This window comes from Electrona antarctica, assembly GCF_951216825.1.
Source record: "Electrona antarctica genome assembly, chromosome: 2".
NCBI classification, from domain to species: domain Eukaryota; kingdom Metazoa; phylum Chordata; class Actinopteri; order Myctophiformes; family Myctophidae; genus Electrona; species Electrona antarctica.
Window position 1 is genome coordinate 18314041 of NC_136807.1, and position 15931 is coordinate 18329971.

At 44.6% G+C, this 15931-nt stretch overlaps 1 protein-coding gene across 1 annotated transcript in view; it reads right to left on the reverse strand.

The window, feature by feature from the left end:
* Nucleotides 1-14308, reverse strand: part of magixa (MAGI family member, X-linked a) — a gene marked incomplete at its 3' end in the record, with an annotated part of 31992 nt that extends 17684 nt beyond the window's left edge. The window contains exons 1-11 of the mRNA XM_079514110.1: nucleotides 14213-14308; nucleotides 13813-14050; nucleotides 12469-12585; nucleotides 10841-10960; nucleotides 6310-6486; nucleotides 5445-5649; nucleotides 5099-5169; nucleotides 4529-4696; nucleotides 3426-3595; nucleotides 747-834; nucleotides 362-551 (exon numbers count right to left, since the gene is read on the reverse strand). Of these exons, the coding sequence (XP_079370236.1) occupies nucleotides 362-551; nucleotides 747-834; nucleotides 3426-3595; nucleotides 4529-4696; nucleotides 5099-5169; nucleotides 5445-5649; nucleotides 6310-6486; nucleotides 10841-10960; nucleotides 12469-12585; nucleotides 13813-14050; nucleotides 14213-14254 (1586 nt within the window). The 5' untranslated portion in view covers nucleotides 14255-14308. The remainder of the gene's footprint in view (nucleotides 1-361; nucleotides 552-746; nucleotides 835-3425; nucleotides 3596-4528; nucleotides 4697-5098; nucleotides 5170-5444; nucleotides 5650-6309; nucleotides 6487-10840; nucleotides 10961-12468; nucleotides 12586-13812; nucleotides 14051-14212) is intronic.
* Between the last annotated feature and the right edge of the window lie 1623 nt (nucleotides 14309-15931).

Consider the following 15931-nt stretch of genomic DNA (forward strand, 5'->3'; position numbering starts at 1 on the left):
AGGCCTCACTCACACCTTCGCATCTAGCATACAACATTGTTGGATGCTAGATGTAAACAAAGGGTGTGTTACTTTGTTTACATCTTGCCCCAATGCATTTCCAATGGAAGTCACATGGTTTGACACAACATTTGTGTTGTACGGCTTTCGGCTGTGTTTCGACTGCCCCCCACCCCCTCATACAACACAAATGTTGTGTCTCCCATTGGAAATGCATTGTGAAATGCATTGTGAGCTTGCATCAGTCAATAAGTCTCATGCATCAGCTATACATCAATCTGTTGCGAAGGTGTGAGTCAGGCCTTAGACATAGCTCCATCAGAGTCACTGTGTTATTATTATTATTATTATTATATTTTACCTATGTGTTCCACTGTTAGACAGACCTCCATCAGAGTCACTGTGATTGACTATGGTCCTGTCAGGAGGGAGTGGTGGGGGCACAGAGGCCACACCCACAGTGGGCGGGTCTGGGGAGGTTGGTGTGGCCGGACCGGCGAGTCCATTGGTCAGTGGTTGAGCAGCATATGAGGGTGGAGTGTGAGCTGGTACTGAGAGAGAAGAGAGAGGAGAGGACAGACAGTCCATTAAGGCAGAATGTTGTAACTCTAAATGCAAATTAAAACTGATTCCATTCACATTTCATTGTACTGTAGCTGGGAGCTGTAGCTAGGGCAGACATTCTCTACTCTGAAAGTAAAGAAGGTGTTGTGTTTTCAGGACCAGGAGACAATGAATAATGTCACCTGTAGCATCACCATTAGCATCCAGAGTGTGACTGTAGTTGAGGGGCGTCCGGGGAGGGATGGGGGGCTCAGTCGGGGTCACTGGGGTCTAGATGAAAGAGGGACAGAATGAAAGACAGAAAGCCAAAGTGAACCAGATCAGGTTCAGAACAAATATGAGGCACGGGCCATTTCGCTCGCTACACTGCTAGCTAGGAAGTTAATACTACAGGCCTGGAAGTCGGATAAACCTCCGACAGTTGATATGTGGCTAAGGGAGCTGGGAGGAGTGCTGCATTTGGAGAAAATTAGATTTACCCTGTCAAAAAGGGAACCCTTGTTTCAAAGAATCTGGTCACCCATTATTGAGATGCTTGCTGTGTTGGACTGAAGTGATTGAAACGATATTGTTCTGCCCCGTAATGTCATCTAATTACTGTAAATGTTTTTTTAGATTGTGTTGTGATGTTTCTGTCCTCGGAGTGCGGTGTAGTCATCAGCCATGTCGGTTATTATTTTATTGTTTTTGTCTTTTTCTTTGACGGTTATGTTTTGTCTCTTTTTATTGTAAGTCTTGTCTTGTTTATATGTTTCTGCTATTTTTTTTTACCAATCTGTAACTGTAATTACTGAAATGCCTGTATACAAAAAATTCATAATAAACAGATGTTTAAAAAAAAAAAGAAAGCCAAAGTGATTAATTATTTAGTTGCTGCGAGATTGAGGTCTAGCCAACACCAACTCGGGATTAAATTAATGATTAGTGATTAATAATTTGCCTCTGAATTAAAAGGATCCCTGGCTAATAAGACAAATATTCATTAATACATTATAATTGCCCTCTAGAACTAAAATAAAAAAATAAAAACACCTTAAATATTGTATTTATTTTAGAAATACAATAATAATTCACTCCATAGAGCATTGCAGTCCCGCCCTCTTTCATGGCCCAGAAGAGAATTTCCCATTCATTTTTCCCATGGACATAGAATTTATTTAAATACCTTTAAGCCTCGGACAAAGGCAACTCATTCTTTCTAAATGAGTAGTTGAGACGAATAACAGTTCAAGTCCATAATGTATTCTGACCACTCACCGAAAAGGCCTAGCTGTCCTGACCCCTTATCCATAATTTATACATTATGGATAATTAGTGTGGACTAAAGCCCAAACCACACCAAAGGGTCAGGTTGGGACAAAACCGTTTTAAGGTAAAACACACCAATGCAATTGGATTGCATTGGTGTGTTTTGCAACTCATTGAGTTGCATTGGTGTGGTCTACCTTAAAAACCATTGTGTCCCAACCCGACCCTTTGGTGTGGTTTGGGCTTTAGACTGTTATTCGTCTCAACTGCTCGGCCCAAAAAAAATGCTTATTTTGTTGATTTGTCAGGAGCACGGAAAAAAATGATCTACCTCACGTAATGTCAATCATGTTTGCAAACTGCCGCCGAATATTGCTGTGTCCTTCCATACCAACATGATCACATAGACCCTTTGAGCAGTGCTGTGTCCTTCCATACCAACATGATCACATAGACCCTTTGAACAGTGCTGTGTCCTTCCATACCAACATGATCACATAGACCCTTTGAACAGTGCTGTGTCCTTCCATACCAACATGATCACATAGACCCTTTGAGCAGTGCTGTGTCCTTCCATACCAACATGATCACACATAGACCCTTTGAGCAGTGCTGTGTCCTTCCATACCAACATGATCACATAGACCCTTTGAGCAGTGCTGTGTCCTTCCATACCAACATGATCTGCGCTGAGAAGTTGATCATCTCGTTGAAGAGCACAAAGTACTTTATGAAAAACAACATGCAGACTTCAAAGACATGGAGGCCCAAGTGGTTGTGAAAATAGCCAGCAGCGCACACAACACACGCACGCACGCATGCACGCACGCACGCACGCACGCACACACACACACGCACGCACAGTCGCACACACAAAGCAGTGGAAGAATGCAGAGCGAGGGAAATAGAGAGAGGGGGAGAGAGAAAAATACGGGGGCATCGCATCCAATTAACTTCTAGTGAAGCAGGGACCCACTAAAGGCTCTGTGTTGTATTAAACTTTTTCAAAATAATGAATTTTGTTATGCGAAAACATTGCTACTAATATAAATAATATACGCATCGCACTCGGTGTGCAATGATGTTTTGCGTGACGTATTTTGTTTGCGGATTTCGGATAAGCAAAACGCAGCGAAAGAAACGCGTCCTATGAGCAAACACCTTTACTGTACAAATCTTATTAGCTCCATAGTCAAACGCCAGTTGAAAGGATGAGTGCCTGCCTATTGCCTTGTTCTTTCTGCTAACAAGCAGTCCAATTAGGGCTTGTCAAAATATCGACGAAGAAGCCAGTTTGTGAAAGCCCTAGGGGGCGAGGGAGAGTCTAGAGGTGAGCTTTAAGGCTGCAGCGGAAAATAGGACTGTTTAGTCCTTGTGTGATACAGAAATCTGACCTTACTTCAATTGATGTACTAAGCAACTAATCTGTTTACTCACAACCCCCTGTGGAGCTTACACAGCTTATTTGGAGTTAAAAAGGGAGCCCCTTGTTCCAACCGTGACAATGTACTGTAACTAATATTCATGTACGTGACAAATTAGCGCGTGCGTATGTATTTGTGTGTGCGTGTGTGCGCTCGTGTGTGCGTGCATGTGTGTGTGTGTGTACTCACTGTGTCCATGGTCTGTTTGGGACATCCATCAGGGTTGTACAGCATAGGGTAGCCTCTCCTCAGGACCACTTCCACACTCTGTCCCTGAGGGACTGACTTCAACAGTTCTACCACCTCCTTATGAGAATGTCCCAACACACAGTTGTCGTTTAAATACACCAGGATGTCAGCTGGACATGAGAGAGAGAGGAAAGAGAAGGTTCATTCATGAATCATCTACAGCCAGTAAATGAAAGGCAGTAGATGTAGTCATCTACTGCAGTATGACATACTTACTATCTATGATGTAATGTACAGTATGGCAAGGTAGTATAGGCTCTAATGCGTGTCGTATATATGAACGATATGTGAAAATCACATAATACATCAATTGTCTAGTTTGTTTCAGTACCATTGTAATGCTGCATGCACTTACTGTCCTGGGTTTCATACAATGGTGTCAGGTGAATATACCTAAACAAGTGGCTCTACAAGGTCACAATGTGTAAGATATGGACATCAATATCTTTACATTCATGAAAGCGGGTAGGGTGAACATATAGTTATCTTTCCTCAATCAACTTTCCTCTTTAGACTCTTGGTTGAAAACAAACCAAAACTGTGTTTCCCAGTTCATATCTGTTCAAGAGACCTTGAACCATGAAAGAGCTCTTGTTAAAAGGGGAGTATGATTGTCTCCAGATAAAATGTTCTTTTTGAACTCTTTGATGAAGTGCCACATTCAAGGATGGAACCTGTAAATCACGATGCATTTCAATCTGCACCTGTAACATTTGACTACAGTCCATCAGTATTTATACCACACACCTTTATTTTGTAACTTTTATAGAAGTTATACTGTAGGTATTATTTTTTGTCGCATGTTATAGTTCCTAAATTGGCAATTTATTGTGTTCTGGCTCGGGTAATGGCATAGAAAATAATTGATCCGAGGTCAAACGTACTTGCCGACCCCTGCTATACAGTATAATGTATATGTATTATGTGAATTTATTTGTCCACCAGAGGGCATTGTAGCTCAACTATGCACACCTCTAGGTTGTCTTGTTATTATTGATATTATTAGTAGTATTACTTGTAGTACAGTGTTTAGTAATAGTTACCTGTATTTAAAACAGGTGGACCTCCAGGCGTGACACTATACACTTGAAGGAACTCTCTGGGCCGACTTCCTCCTACGATGTTAAAACCAAAACCTCTGGGACCTTTAGACAGACGAGTGTGGACGGAATATCCCAGTAACTGACTGGGCTGCTCTGTGAATTCTGGTACTATAGCAGAGAGAAGAGAGAGAGAGAGAGAGAGAGAGAGAGAGAGAGAGAGAGAAGAATCTATTACTATACAGTAGATGGAAGTACAAGAGAGCAGGGCAGGGCACATTAGAGTAGGAGGACAGTAGATTGTGAATGGAAGAGGCCTTAACCCATTTTGACCTGAGATCAGATTCTAAAAATGTCTTCTACATCCTGACAGTTTTCTGAAAAAGCTATGTTTCTATGTCAGTCGTTCTTTGATCTTTCAAAAATAGCAGACCTACAAGCTCGTAGCGTGCCACTTGGTGGCGCGCTATGAGCTTGTAGATCTGCTATTTTTCAATAGCTAAAGCATAACATAATGCTAACACCAAAAGGGGTTCCCGCCTAAAATGGGTTAAGACAGACAGACAGACTTACATTCATTAGTAGATACTGTCTCTCTGCTCTGGGTTCGGGGGTCCGACCAGCTGGTCGTCTTTGAGATATGACTGAAAGACAAACGTTATTATCAACATTATTGGAACACTGATTACATTTTTGTAAACCAAAATTCACTTAAGATTTTACATATATTGCAATTAAACAGCATTGTCTTGTTGAACCAATAACAACTCAACAACAATGGATCATTTGGTGGAACCAAGTTTGACTCGACCACATTGTATGGTTGGAGTTAAACTCCACTACATCATATGATTGCAGCTCAACTCGTCTACATGGTGTGGTTGAACTGAGTACAACTCGATAGCGTAGTTGAACTCACTCTATGTAGTAAGGCTCTCCTGACTCGCTGTACGCCAGCTCCCAGTTCTCGGGCAGGGGTCCCCCCCGCTCTCTCTCTCCTCCTCTGCTTGTCGAGATGCTCCCCGCTCCATTCTCTGCCCCCCCGCTGCCCACTCTGGATGACTCCCATGATTGGCTGAGAGGCAGGAGGGTGGGCGGGGCATTGATGACTCCAACAGACCCTGCTGTCAACAGAGCGTTATTAGTGAAATCTACAAGCCCCGGCCACCGAGAAAAAACATTGAAGCGGAATGGACATGTTGGCCGAAAGTAGGTACTGCAGCTTGAGCGGCACTGGACCATACATGAACACGAGCCAATACTCAACACGTGCTTGTTCATGTTTTCGGCCCGGCACGTTCACGTATGGCCCAAAACCAACCCAGAATGCACTTCCAACCCGGAGGAAGGGGTGAAAACGCCTCATGAACTGGGTGAGCAACTCAATGCAAGTGGATGGTAGGAGAAATCCGGTGCCGTCTCTTGAAATCTACAATAGCAAGTGGTACAGTATATGCAATTATGCATGAATGCGCGCGCGTGTGTGTGTGTGTGTGTGTGTGTGTGTGTGTGTGCGTACGACCGTGCGTGCATGTGTGCGTGCGTGCGTGTGTTTGTCTATGTTTCTCTGAGGTGATGTTAAACTATTAAAGTAGCCTTGAGCAAGTCACTATAGACAATACTGTATACCTCTACTTGATTACGTAGAGCTGCCCAACAGTAGAAAACTGTGTGTGTGTGTGTGTGTGTGTGTGTGTGTGTGTGTGTGTGTGTGTGTGTGGGTGTGTGTGTGTGTGTGTGCGCGTGCGTGCGTGCGTGCGTGTGTGTGTGTGTGTGCGTGTTACCAGACAGTCCACTGTCTTCCTCACTGTTCTCTCCTTCCTCTCCTACAGCTTTCTCCAGGTTGCTCAGTGACTTGCTGCGTGTTCGGAAGTTTCTCAGCAGGTTTCTGTGTTCCTGGTAGGTGATTGGTGGACTCTCTGGTCCGATGTGGACTGGCCGGGGTGTACCATAGTAGTTCCCTGAGATTGGACACAAACAAAGTCAAGTCAAAGTCATGATGATTTTTTATAATAAGTAATGATCTGTACTACAAAGACCACTGTGCTGCTGGTTTTCTATCCTACCTGTTCTGTGAGAGAACACAGCCCTGGTGGGCATCTGTGCTGATTGACATGGGGTCAAGCTCTTCTGCTTGTATCTATTCCTAGATTTACAGGCCTCCTTTATCAACGTGATTTACACCCACAAACTGGACATTGACAAAACTCACGTCTGGTCGGGAGCTTAGTCTGCACCCTTTTTCTGTCACAGACAAGCGGAGCAGAATTGTCTGACCAGCTGACAGGCATCTAAACATATTTCAACTCTTAGAATGAATGTAGAATATTTTTTTTTAAGCATAATTGAGCATATAGATATATGAAGCATAGATTGTCGTCAGGGCTCTGTCCCCATTCATAAAATGTAGAATAAGAATATACATTTTAGATGAGATATAAGCCGAATATAATTCATCTATACAGGGAATGAATTAAGACCCCCAGGGGGATCTAGAAACAGAGCCTACAGGTGGATTCTGGGGAGGCGGTGGGATTGCAAAACAACTTCATGAGCAGCACAGCAGGTAAGCAGCGAGGCAGAGAGCTGAGCGGCAGCAGCGACGACCGCACAGCAGGAGAGAGAGCCAGGAATGAGCAGGCATAGGCAGCAGTTTAAATAGCCACTCTGATCAGGTGGAGAGTGTACGTGACTAGTTTAATGTGCTTTAACGTGCACTGCATGCACACTTCTCAGGAATGTATTAAATTAAGATCCTACAATTGATTGATTGATTGAAAATTGTATTAACAGTTTGCAGAATTACAGTACATTTCAAGCACAAACTCAATACAAAGGCTGTTAACTGTGAGTGGACGACCCAATTAAGCATTACACTTGTTTACAACAGGGTCCACCATGTTCAATTCATCAAAACATTTAGAGACGTACAAATAGACACTTCTATATAGACAAAGAACAGTACAGGAATTCATCATAATGGAGGTAAAAAGGGAAAAGAAACATATACAGTGAGGGGAAAAAAGGGGGGGGGGGGGCGGTGGGGGGGGATTCAGATTTTACGGGGGCCAGTTTCGAATTGCAGCCATCCGTAGGTGCCCTTTGAGAGCGGTTTTGAAGGAGTCAAGGGATTCGCATGTCTTAATGACTGTTGGTAGGGCGTTCCACATTTTGGTGGCATAGGAGCGAAAAGAATTTAGTCCCTTGTTTGTGCCGAATCTGGGTTGAACATGGTTCGTTGCACTCCCTCTGGTGTTGTGGGTGTGGACTTCGTTAACATTAAGGAAGTATCTACACAGGTACATGGGTATCTTGGTGGAGTATCGAATCTTGTGGACCAGACCCATTGCAAGATGCTGTACTCTGTCGCCGACCCTAAGCCATGCCAATCTGTCAAAGTGGGCAGGGGTGAGGTGGGTTCGGGGGGTGAGGCCAAGTAGGAGCCTGACCAGTTTGTTTTGGGAGGTCTGGAGCCTAGTTTTAAGGGCCTTTGAGGTGCTGTGGTACCAGGAGGTGCATGCATAGTCAAAGAAGCCTTGTACAAGGGCTCCTGTTAAGGTCTTCAAGGTGTTTTTGTCGACCAGTGAGGAGATCCTGTAAAGGAATCTTGTTCTTTGGTTGACTTTTTTGATTACGTTGGTGGCCATTTTATCACCGGAAAGATTAGCCTCCAGGATGGAACCTAGGTAGGTAATTTCCTCTTTACGTGTGATAACATTGTCACCCACTCTAACCAAGAAGCCATTTGCCTTGCTGAGATTACTATTAGATCCAAAGAGAATGGATTCAGTTTTTCCCAGGTGTAAAGATAGTTTGTTATCAGCGAGCCAGGTGCAGATTCTACCGAGTTCAGAGCTGAGGGCATTTTCAACCTGCATTTTGTCCCTGTCCGAGACCAGCAGTGCCGAGTCATCTGCGAACAGGAACAAGTTGCAGTCACAAGCTGAAGTCATGTCGTTTACATATATTAGGAACAGTAGAGGCCCTAGTATGCTTCCTTGTGGAACGCCACAGCTCACTGGGAGGGGGGGGGGGACAGTGTTCCGTTCACTTCCACCATCTGTTCTCTCCCCTCCAGGTAGGATTGCATCCAGCTCGCTGATGTGCTATCGAAACCAATTGCTTTTAGCTTGTTAACCAGTATGGAGTGGTTCACGGTGTCAAAAGCCTTTTGGAGGTCCAGCATGACCATGCCGCAGTGCCAGCGTCCACCTCTTGTTTGATGTGGTCGCTCAAATAGAGAAGGCATGTGTCAGTGGAGTGGGATGTTCTGAAGCCAGATTGGAACTCGTACAATAATTTATTAGTGGCAAGATACTTTTCAACCTGTTCATAGACTATTTTTTCCATCACTTTCGAGATGGAGCTTAGAATAGAAATAGGGCGGTAGTTGCCGGGGTCTAATTTACTCCCTTTCTTGTGCAGGGGGGTTACTTTGGCCAGTTTGAAATCTAGGGGGACCTGTCCCTGTTTGATGGAGAGGTTTACTATGTGGGTGATGATTGGAGCTATAGAGATGGCTGAGTCTCTGAGAAATTTGGAGGGAATATTGTCATGGCCAGTGGCCTTGTGGGGTTGGAGGGCACTCAGTTTCTTAAGTACCTCATCAGTTGTTACCATAACTAGTTTAAAATCGTCTTTACAAACACCTAGGTTTCTGTAGAAGGTTTTAATGTGCTCTACACCAAAGAGCCCAGATTGGGAGAGCAGATTGTTAACCAGCGTTGTTGATATGTTTGTAAAGAAGATGTTCAAGTAGTTGGCCACATCAAGCTTGTCAGTGATGAGAGTGTTGTTCGCTTTAATGTTTATGTTTGAAAACCTGGTTTTCAGTTTCTGACTATAGCCTAATTGGTTGTTGAGTAGCTTCCAGAGCTCTCGAGGATTGTTTTTGTTTTCCTCAGCTTTATTATTAATAAAGTTACTTTTGGCGGATTTGATCATGGCAGTAACATTATTTCTTAGCCTGTTTCGCTGGGTTTTTAGGTTGTCCAGCTGAGCTTGGAGACCCCTGTTGAAGCGCTTGGCAAGCTTTGACTTGCATTTTAGAAATTCAGAGCATTTTTTGTCTCTGGCATTCGTTGCAGTCATTATGTCCGAATTCATCCATGGCTCCGAGCGGGTTTTGACCCTGATGGTTCTCAGAGGAGCCATGTAGTTCAGTACTGATGTAAATTTGGTTTTGAAGCCAAGCCAAGCTTCTTCGACAAGTGTGCTGTTAAGCTCATCGGACCAATCCAGACTCTCCAATTCTTGGTTAAAGACCTCACTAGAGTAGGTTTTGAGGTCCCTTGATATGACTGCTTTGTGGCAGCCAGACTTTGTTTTTTGTTTTTTGCGGGTACAGAATATCATGAAATGATCACTAAGCCCGCATACAATAACACCTTTCTTGGAGATTCTGGATTTGTCCGAGGTCAGAATGAGATCAATGACAGTTTGAGTAGAAACACACACTCTATTCAAACCTATTCCATTCATGACGATGTAACTGTGATGTGTGATTCATGGAGCCTACTACTTGACAAAGGTTGTACAAAGGAATAGTCCTACTGGCAAACACTGCTGATTCTTTCCAGTGTGCCAAAATAAATGAATGCACATTTGCAAATACAAATAGGTGCGTGTGTGGGCGGACATGACAGGCAGCGAGGCGAGAGGTTTTCCACACGTTTGTTTGGTTGTATTCCAGTTGTTCATGTCGTAAAATCGGGGCGTTTCGAGAATATTTAAGGGGGTGTTATTTAAATGACAGTCGGTTTCAGCCGTGACATTTATCAAAGCTCCGACCAAATTTACGCAAAGGCTGTATAGGATCACTTGATAAATGCCACGTTGACGTGGGCGGACGCCAAAACCCAAGCTCGACATTAAGAGTAGACAGAATATACACTCCATTGATAAATAAGGCCCATAGTCCTAAGCACCGGCATACTGGTGAACATACTGGTGAACCATGTTTTGTCATGATACCTCACAATGGTCTTTAAATAATGTGCACGTCCTCACAGAAGGAGATGTAGAGTGTTACAGTGATAGTATGTACATTAAATACATCTATCCTGTTTTGTCCAACATTCAGTGGTATTCCCACTAGCTGTTCAGACGTTCCGGCTTCCGGCTGATGGTCGTGGTAGACTCTGCCAGGTTCCTTGTGTATGTGGATACTCCCAGTGTTCTATTACAAAGGTAATTGTTTTGATATTCCCAATTGAGCTACATTAGTCATGTTGGTGCTCTCACAAGCGTACTCTAAGTGGGTCTGAGTGATAAAGAATGATACAAGGTAAAGGTTTGTGTGCTTTTGTTTCAGACCTTTGAACTTGCCACTCTCCAGCAGGGCTCCTGACTCCTCCAAAGAGAAGAACTCCTCAATGGAGACAAAGTTGTAGTCGACTCCTGAGATCTCCCCCTCTCGCGGCTGTCTGGTTGTACCTACAGGACACAGGTCAGTGACATCATCTTTAAAGTTGCATTGTTCATAATGTTGATACTCACAATTTATATTTCCTTTTTGAAAATAAGTTGTGGCATAAGTCTACAAATAAGTGCCATGATTCAGATGTTGTTGTTTTCTCACCTGCTTTCTAAAGCATTTAGTCAACTCTTTCAGGCTTCCATCCCCGATCAGACATTGCTAAGAATACAAAGAGCATCTCTATCCCGAAAATAGTAATTTTTAATGGTTAAGAAAGTTGTTTTTAGATAGATGCTACATGCGAGCACTATGGACATGTTATCCAAAGCGCTCCTCCAATCATAAGACACTTTCTATGGACACTGCCCAGGCACACAGAGCCACCCCAACCTTAGCAACACCTGAAGACCTCCGCTCTGAGGCCATAGAAACTCGAAAAGGTGGAGGGATTCAGAAGGCCAGAAGAATCCAGTCTCATGCAGATAGAAAGTTAGAAACGCATGCAGGGTTTCTACGATGCATAGTACAGGAACGGCTCTCTGCCACTAGATCTGTTAGAACAATATTCTCACCATGGACCTGGCTCTGACAGTGGAGCACTAGACTGAGCACTTTAACACCCTGCCAACCAACGGCTGTACTGTAGGAGCTCCCTGAACACTTGAACAGCCTACCCTGAAAGATCTACACATCCAGTCAAACTTAATAACCTGATGGATCTGATAACGTCGCAGCTGAAATCGTCAAGGAGGAAAGGGCAGTGTGGCTTTAGAAAGGACAGAGAGATGTTTGACATGATATTGTGGCACAACAGCTTCAGGAAAAATACAGTGAATAGCAAACTGTGTTGCTCATAGCTTTTGTAGACATATGACAGCATGAACAACCTTGCTTTTGTTATACAGACTGGAGTCAGACATAGCTGTGTACTGGCCCAACACCTGTTCAATATCTTTAACTGCATACCAGAGAATGGGACTGACCAATAACCATCAATACCCACAAAACTCGTATGTCAAATGATGAATGCAGGTCTCTGCACCCAACAACAGCCATGTAAAGCCACCATCTCAGAACCCCGTAGGTGTTCCATGCGCTCCCTTCTTACAGGGTGTGGCATATATGGAGAACCAGTGCACGTATTACTGCATAGCAAAGTATGCAAAGAGGCATGCCTATAAAACTAAGCCCACGCCCCTGCTTTTACATGCCCGCCGCTTTGCATCCAGGATCAGATTCTACAGTCATCAGAAGATGCACAAGTAAATCATCATCGGACATTATGGACATCACAACACAAGCCTGTGTAAATGTGTGTGTGCGTGTGTGTGTGTGCGCGCGTGCGTGCGTGCGTGCGTGTGTATATGTATGTGTGCGTGTGTGTCTGTGTGTTTGTGCCTGTGTACAGTGTGTGCGTGCGTGCGTGTGTGCGTGCGTGCGTGTAGCACAGTATAGTATGTATGTGTGCGTGTGTGTATGTGTGTTTGTGCCTGTCTACAGTGTGTGCGTGCATGCGTATACGTACAAGGCACAGCCCTCAGGTACAGGTTCTCTCTGATGAGCTGTTGGAGTTGACTGTCCATGGAGGATGGAGTGAAACATTTACTGAGAAATAACCTGAGGTCTTTACACAGAGAGAGACCTACAGAGAGACACATACAGAGAGGGACAGAGAGACAAGGAGAGAGACAGGGAGAGAGAGAAGGTATTACACCGTTTCATACAGAACCAACAACAGATTTATCCGGGGCACACATGCACGCGCGCACGTTTTGATGTATGATACGAGACTCAGTTATCACCAAATGGCCACCCTGGAAATGACAGAAGTCCTGTCAGAATCCCCAAGGACGATCTATGTCATTGTCGTCTATTCACAGCTTTGTCATATATCGTACATACATACCCTAAGAAGCTGATTAAATCGTTATTGTTTAGGTTATTCATGTGTAGATTTACCCTCTTTGTTATTCATGGACAATTTAAATATTATCATTTTTCGGTTTGGTAAACTGCGAGTATGAACTAGAAAAGTGTGCTCCTCGGAACACAAGTCTCAACCAGGCTTGGTTGGCTACCCAGGGCCCGCCAACTTTGGAAGGCAGTCTTAGCATATTGGAATGGGATCTGAAAATGTTGACTTAAGGGCCTTGCAAATGGGGACCGAGGAACGCACACGTTGTTGCCTGGATCCACGACAGGTCTGCTACAGGTCTGCTCAAGAGGGGCGAGACAACGCAAGCATAAAAAAAGCTAAATGGAATCCAGGTCTGGTGAGTCGCGGGCGCGTGCACAAAACGAGCACACGTGCAACAAATTCACGGGACCGCACTTCTCCGAGCAAAAACACAGGTCTCATTGAAAATGAACTATAGGCGCGTTTTATCGCTCCTCGTTTGCAAGGCCACATGACCCCAGAGATAATGTGTACCGATTTCTGTCGGAGTAGTAGCAAAAAGTGTGTTTTGAAGAAAACACACCATGGCATAATGCTGATTTGATGACCTACGGTTCAAGAGTTATAGGCCAAAACATGAAGTGTTGTTCTTCTTTGTGTTGGGAATGTGCATGCAAAGTTTCCCAACAATCGGGTGCTGCATTCATGATGTGTTGGCATTTTGTGCAAAACGGACAAACAGCCTTGATCACATGACTATAGAGTGTACTGGCGATGTGCATGATGTTTGGACAAAATCTGTAGGAGTAATGGGTTTCGCATAAATCGGCCTCTTGGTGGCCATATAACATGCAGAGGTTTTTACTTGGCCTCCAAGGAGAATGCATGCTGAGCAGTTCAATGGTACCAGGGACTGAGCAGGAGTTCTGTAGTTCCTAGAGTGAGACTACACCCTATTTCTTGTAGACTCACCTGGTGAGACAGTCTTTATTCTAATTGGATGAGGACAGGAGTTAAGGACCCCTCTGACATCGCCGAGTGTCATGCCCAGTACAGGCGTCCCGCCAATCTCTAGGATGACATCACCAACTGTAGCTCCACCCCCCGGGGCAGCCGTGACGAAAGGGAACTCTCCATAATCCGCCCCACCGCCCACAGCCAAGCCCAGCTCCCCTGACGCTCCGCCCAATGGTACAAAGCTCTCTTGCACCTGAGAGAGGGAGGGAAAGGGAAGGAAAACAAGGAAGGAGAGAAGGCAGGAAAGGAAAGAAGGAAGAAAGGAATGAAAGAAATAAACACAGATGTGACTGAATATGCATCCCATTCTATTATGTGATTATATTTGTGTTATACTATGACAGAGAGACAGTACCTTGGAGCGCCAGTGCAGCTTCTTGACCGTGGCCTTAGACATGATGGCCGTTCTAAAGAACACAAAACAACTAGTTTAGAACAGTGGTTCTCAAACTTCTTTGGCCACGGACACCCATCTGAAAATATTTGGTGCCATTGGACCCTCATACAAGATTTGTGTTAAATGTTGGGGGGTTGAAAATAGCCAATCTACAAGCTCATAAACCGTCGCATTGTGACGCAGGGTCTGGGGGAAAAACCTGGCCTCAGCGCTGTCAGGCTGAAAGAGTTCTCAATAGGGTCATAACCAGGCCCGAACGGAATACGCGGCCGCGGTGTTCCGATGAAAACGACGCGGAATTTCCGCGGAAATTTAACACGTTCATGTTGTAGTTTACTTTACCCAGGCCAGCATAATATTAACCAGTGGACGCACCCGCCCCTCCCTCCTCCCCTCATTCTCTACTGCTGACTAATATGTTGGAGGCTCTGGACGAGAATATTTAATATAACTTTATCAAAACTTCAAAAGCTGTCGGAAGTCCTGTCTGATTTACTGCAGAGGAGCCGACTGCTGAGTGACACGCGTCTTCGTCGTCATTCAATAACTTTTATTCGGATGGGGGCCGCGGGGGGTGTTGTTTCTTGTTTGCCAACACACAATGGATTACCTAACAGGTATTTCACTGCGCGTCTGAAGCAACAGGAGTGCGAGTGATTTGGGTAAGTAGCATTTACATTTAGGCTACTATTGTAGCTTAGCTGGTTTGGTTAACATGCTGAACTAAATTAAAAAAAATTGGGCAGCGTTGCTGCGTTTCGATCGCTCCGAGAGGCGAGAGAGAGCCGAGAGAGAGAGAAAGTGTGTGTGTTTGGAGAGACTGCATGCGATGTGCGTGCGAGAGAGAGCGAAAGTGTGTGTGTGTGTGTGTGTGTGTTTGGAGAGAGCGTGCGTGCGAGAGAGTGAGTGAGTGAGTGAGTGCATGCGTGCGTGCGTGTGTGTGTGTGAGAGAATATGAAATATTTTTAGATAGTATTACTCAAAATGTTAATGTAACACATCTGTTTACAGTTACACGGTACACCTTTATTTAATTCCTATTTATATTCATATTTATTTGTACATAGATTGTTTTCTTGATTGTCTCGTTTCACTTTTGCTTTGGCAATGTAAACGTATGTTTTCTCATGCCAGGCAATAAAGCTATTTTGATTTGAATTGAATTTAATTGAATTGAGAGAAAACCTTTAGCTGAGAGAGATGAAGCAGGAGCCAGGGACCCCATATCAAATTGTGTTGCAGATTCAACTTTTTAATATAGCTTTAATATAGCTTGCCCACTCTGTTTTGGTGCCTAGCTTGCCCTGGTGCCCAGTCTGCCCTCCTTTCCCTAGTGCCCACTCTGTTTTGGTGCCTAGCTTGCCCTGGTGCCCAGTCTGCCCTCCTTTCCCTAGTGCCCACTCTGTTTTGGTGCCTAGCTTTCCCTGGTGCCCAGTCTGCCCTCCTTTCCCTAGTGCCCACTCTGTTTTGGTGCCTAGCTTTCCCTGGTGCCCAGTCTGCCCTCCTTTCCCTATAGTGCCCACTCTGTTTTGGTGCCCACCTATCCCTGGTGCCCATGTCTGCCCACCTTTCCCTAGTGCCCACTCTGTTTTGGTGCCCACCTATCCCTGCTGCCCACTCTGTTTTGGTGCCCACCTATCCCTGGTGCCCAGTCTGCCCACCGTTTCCTAGTGCCCA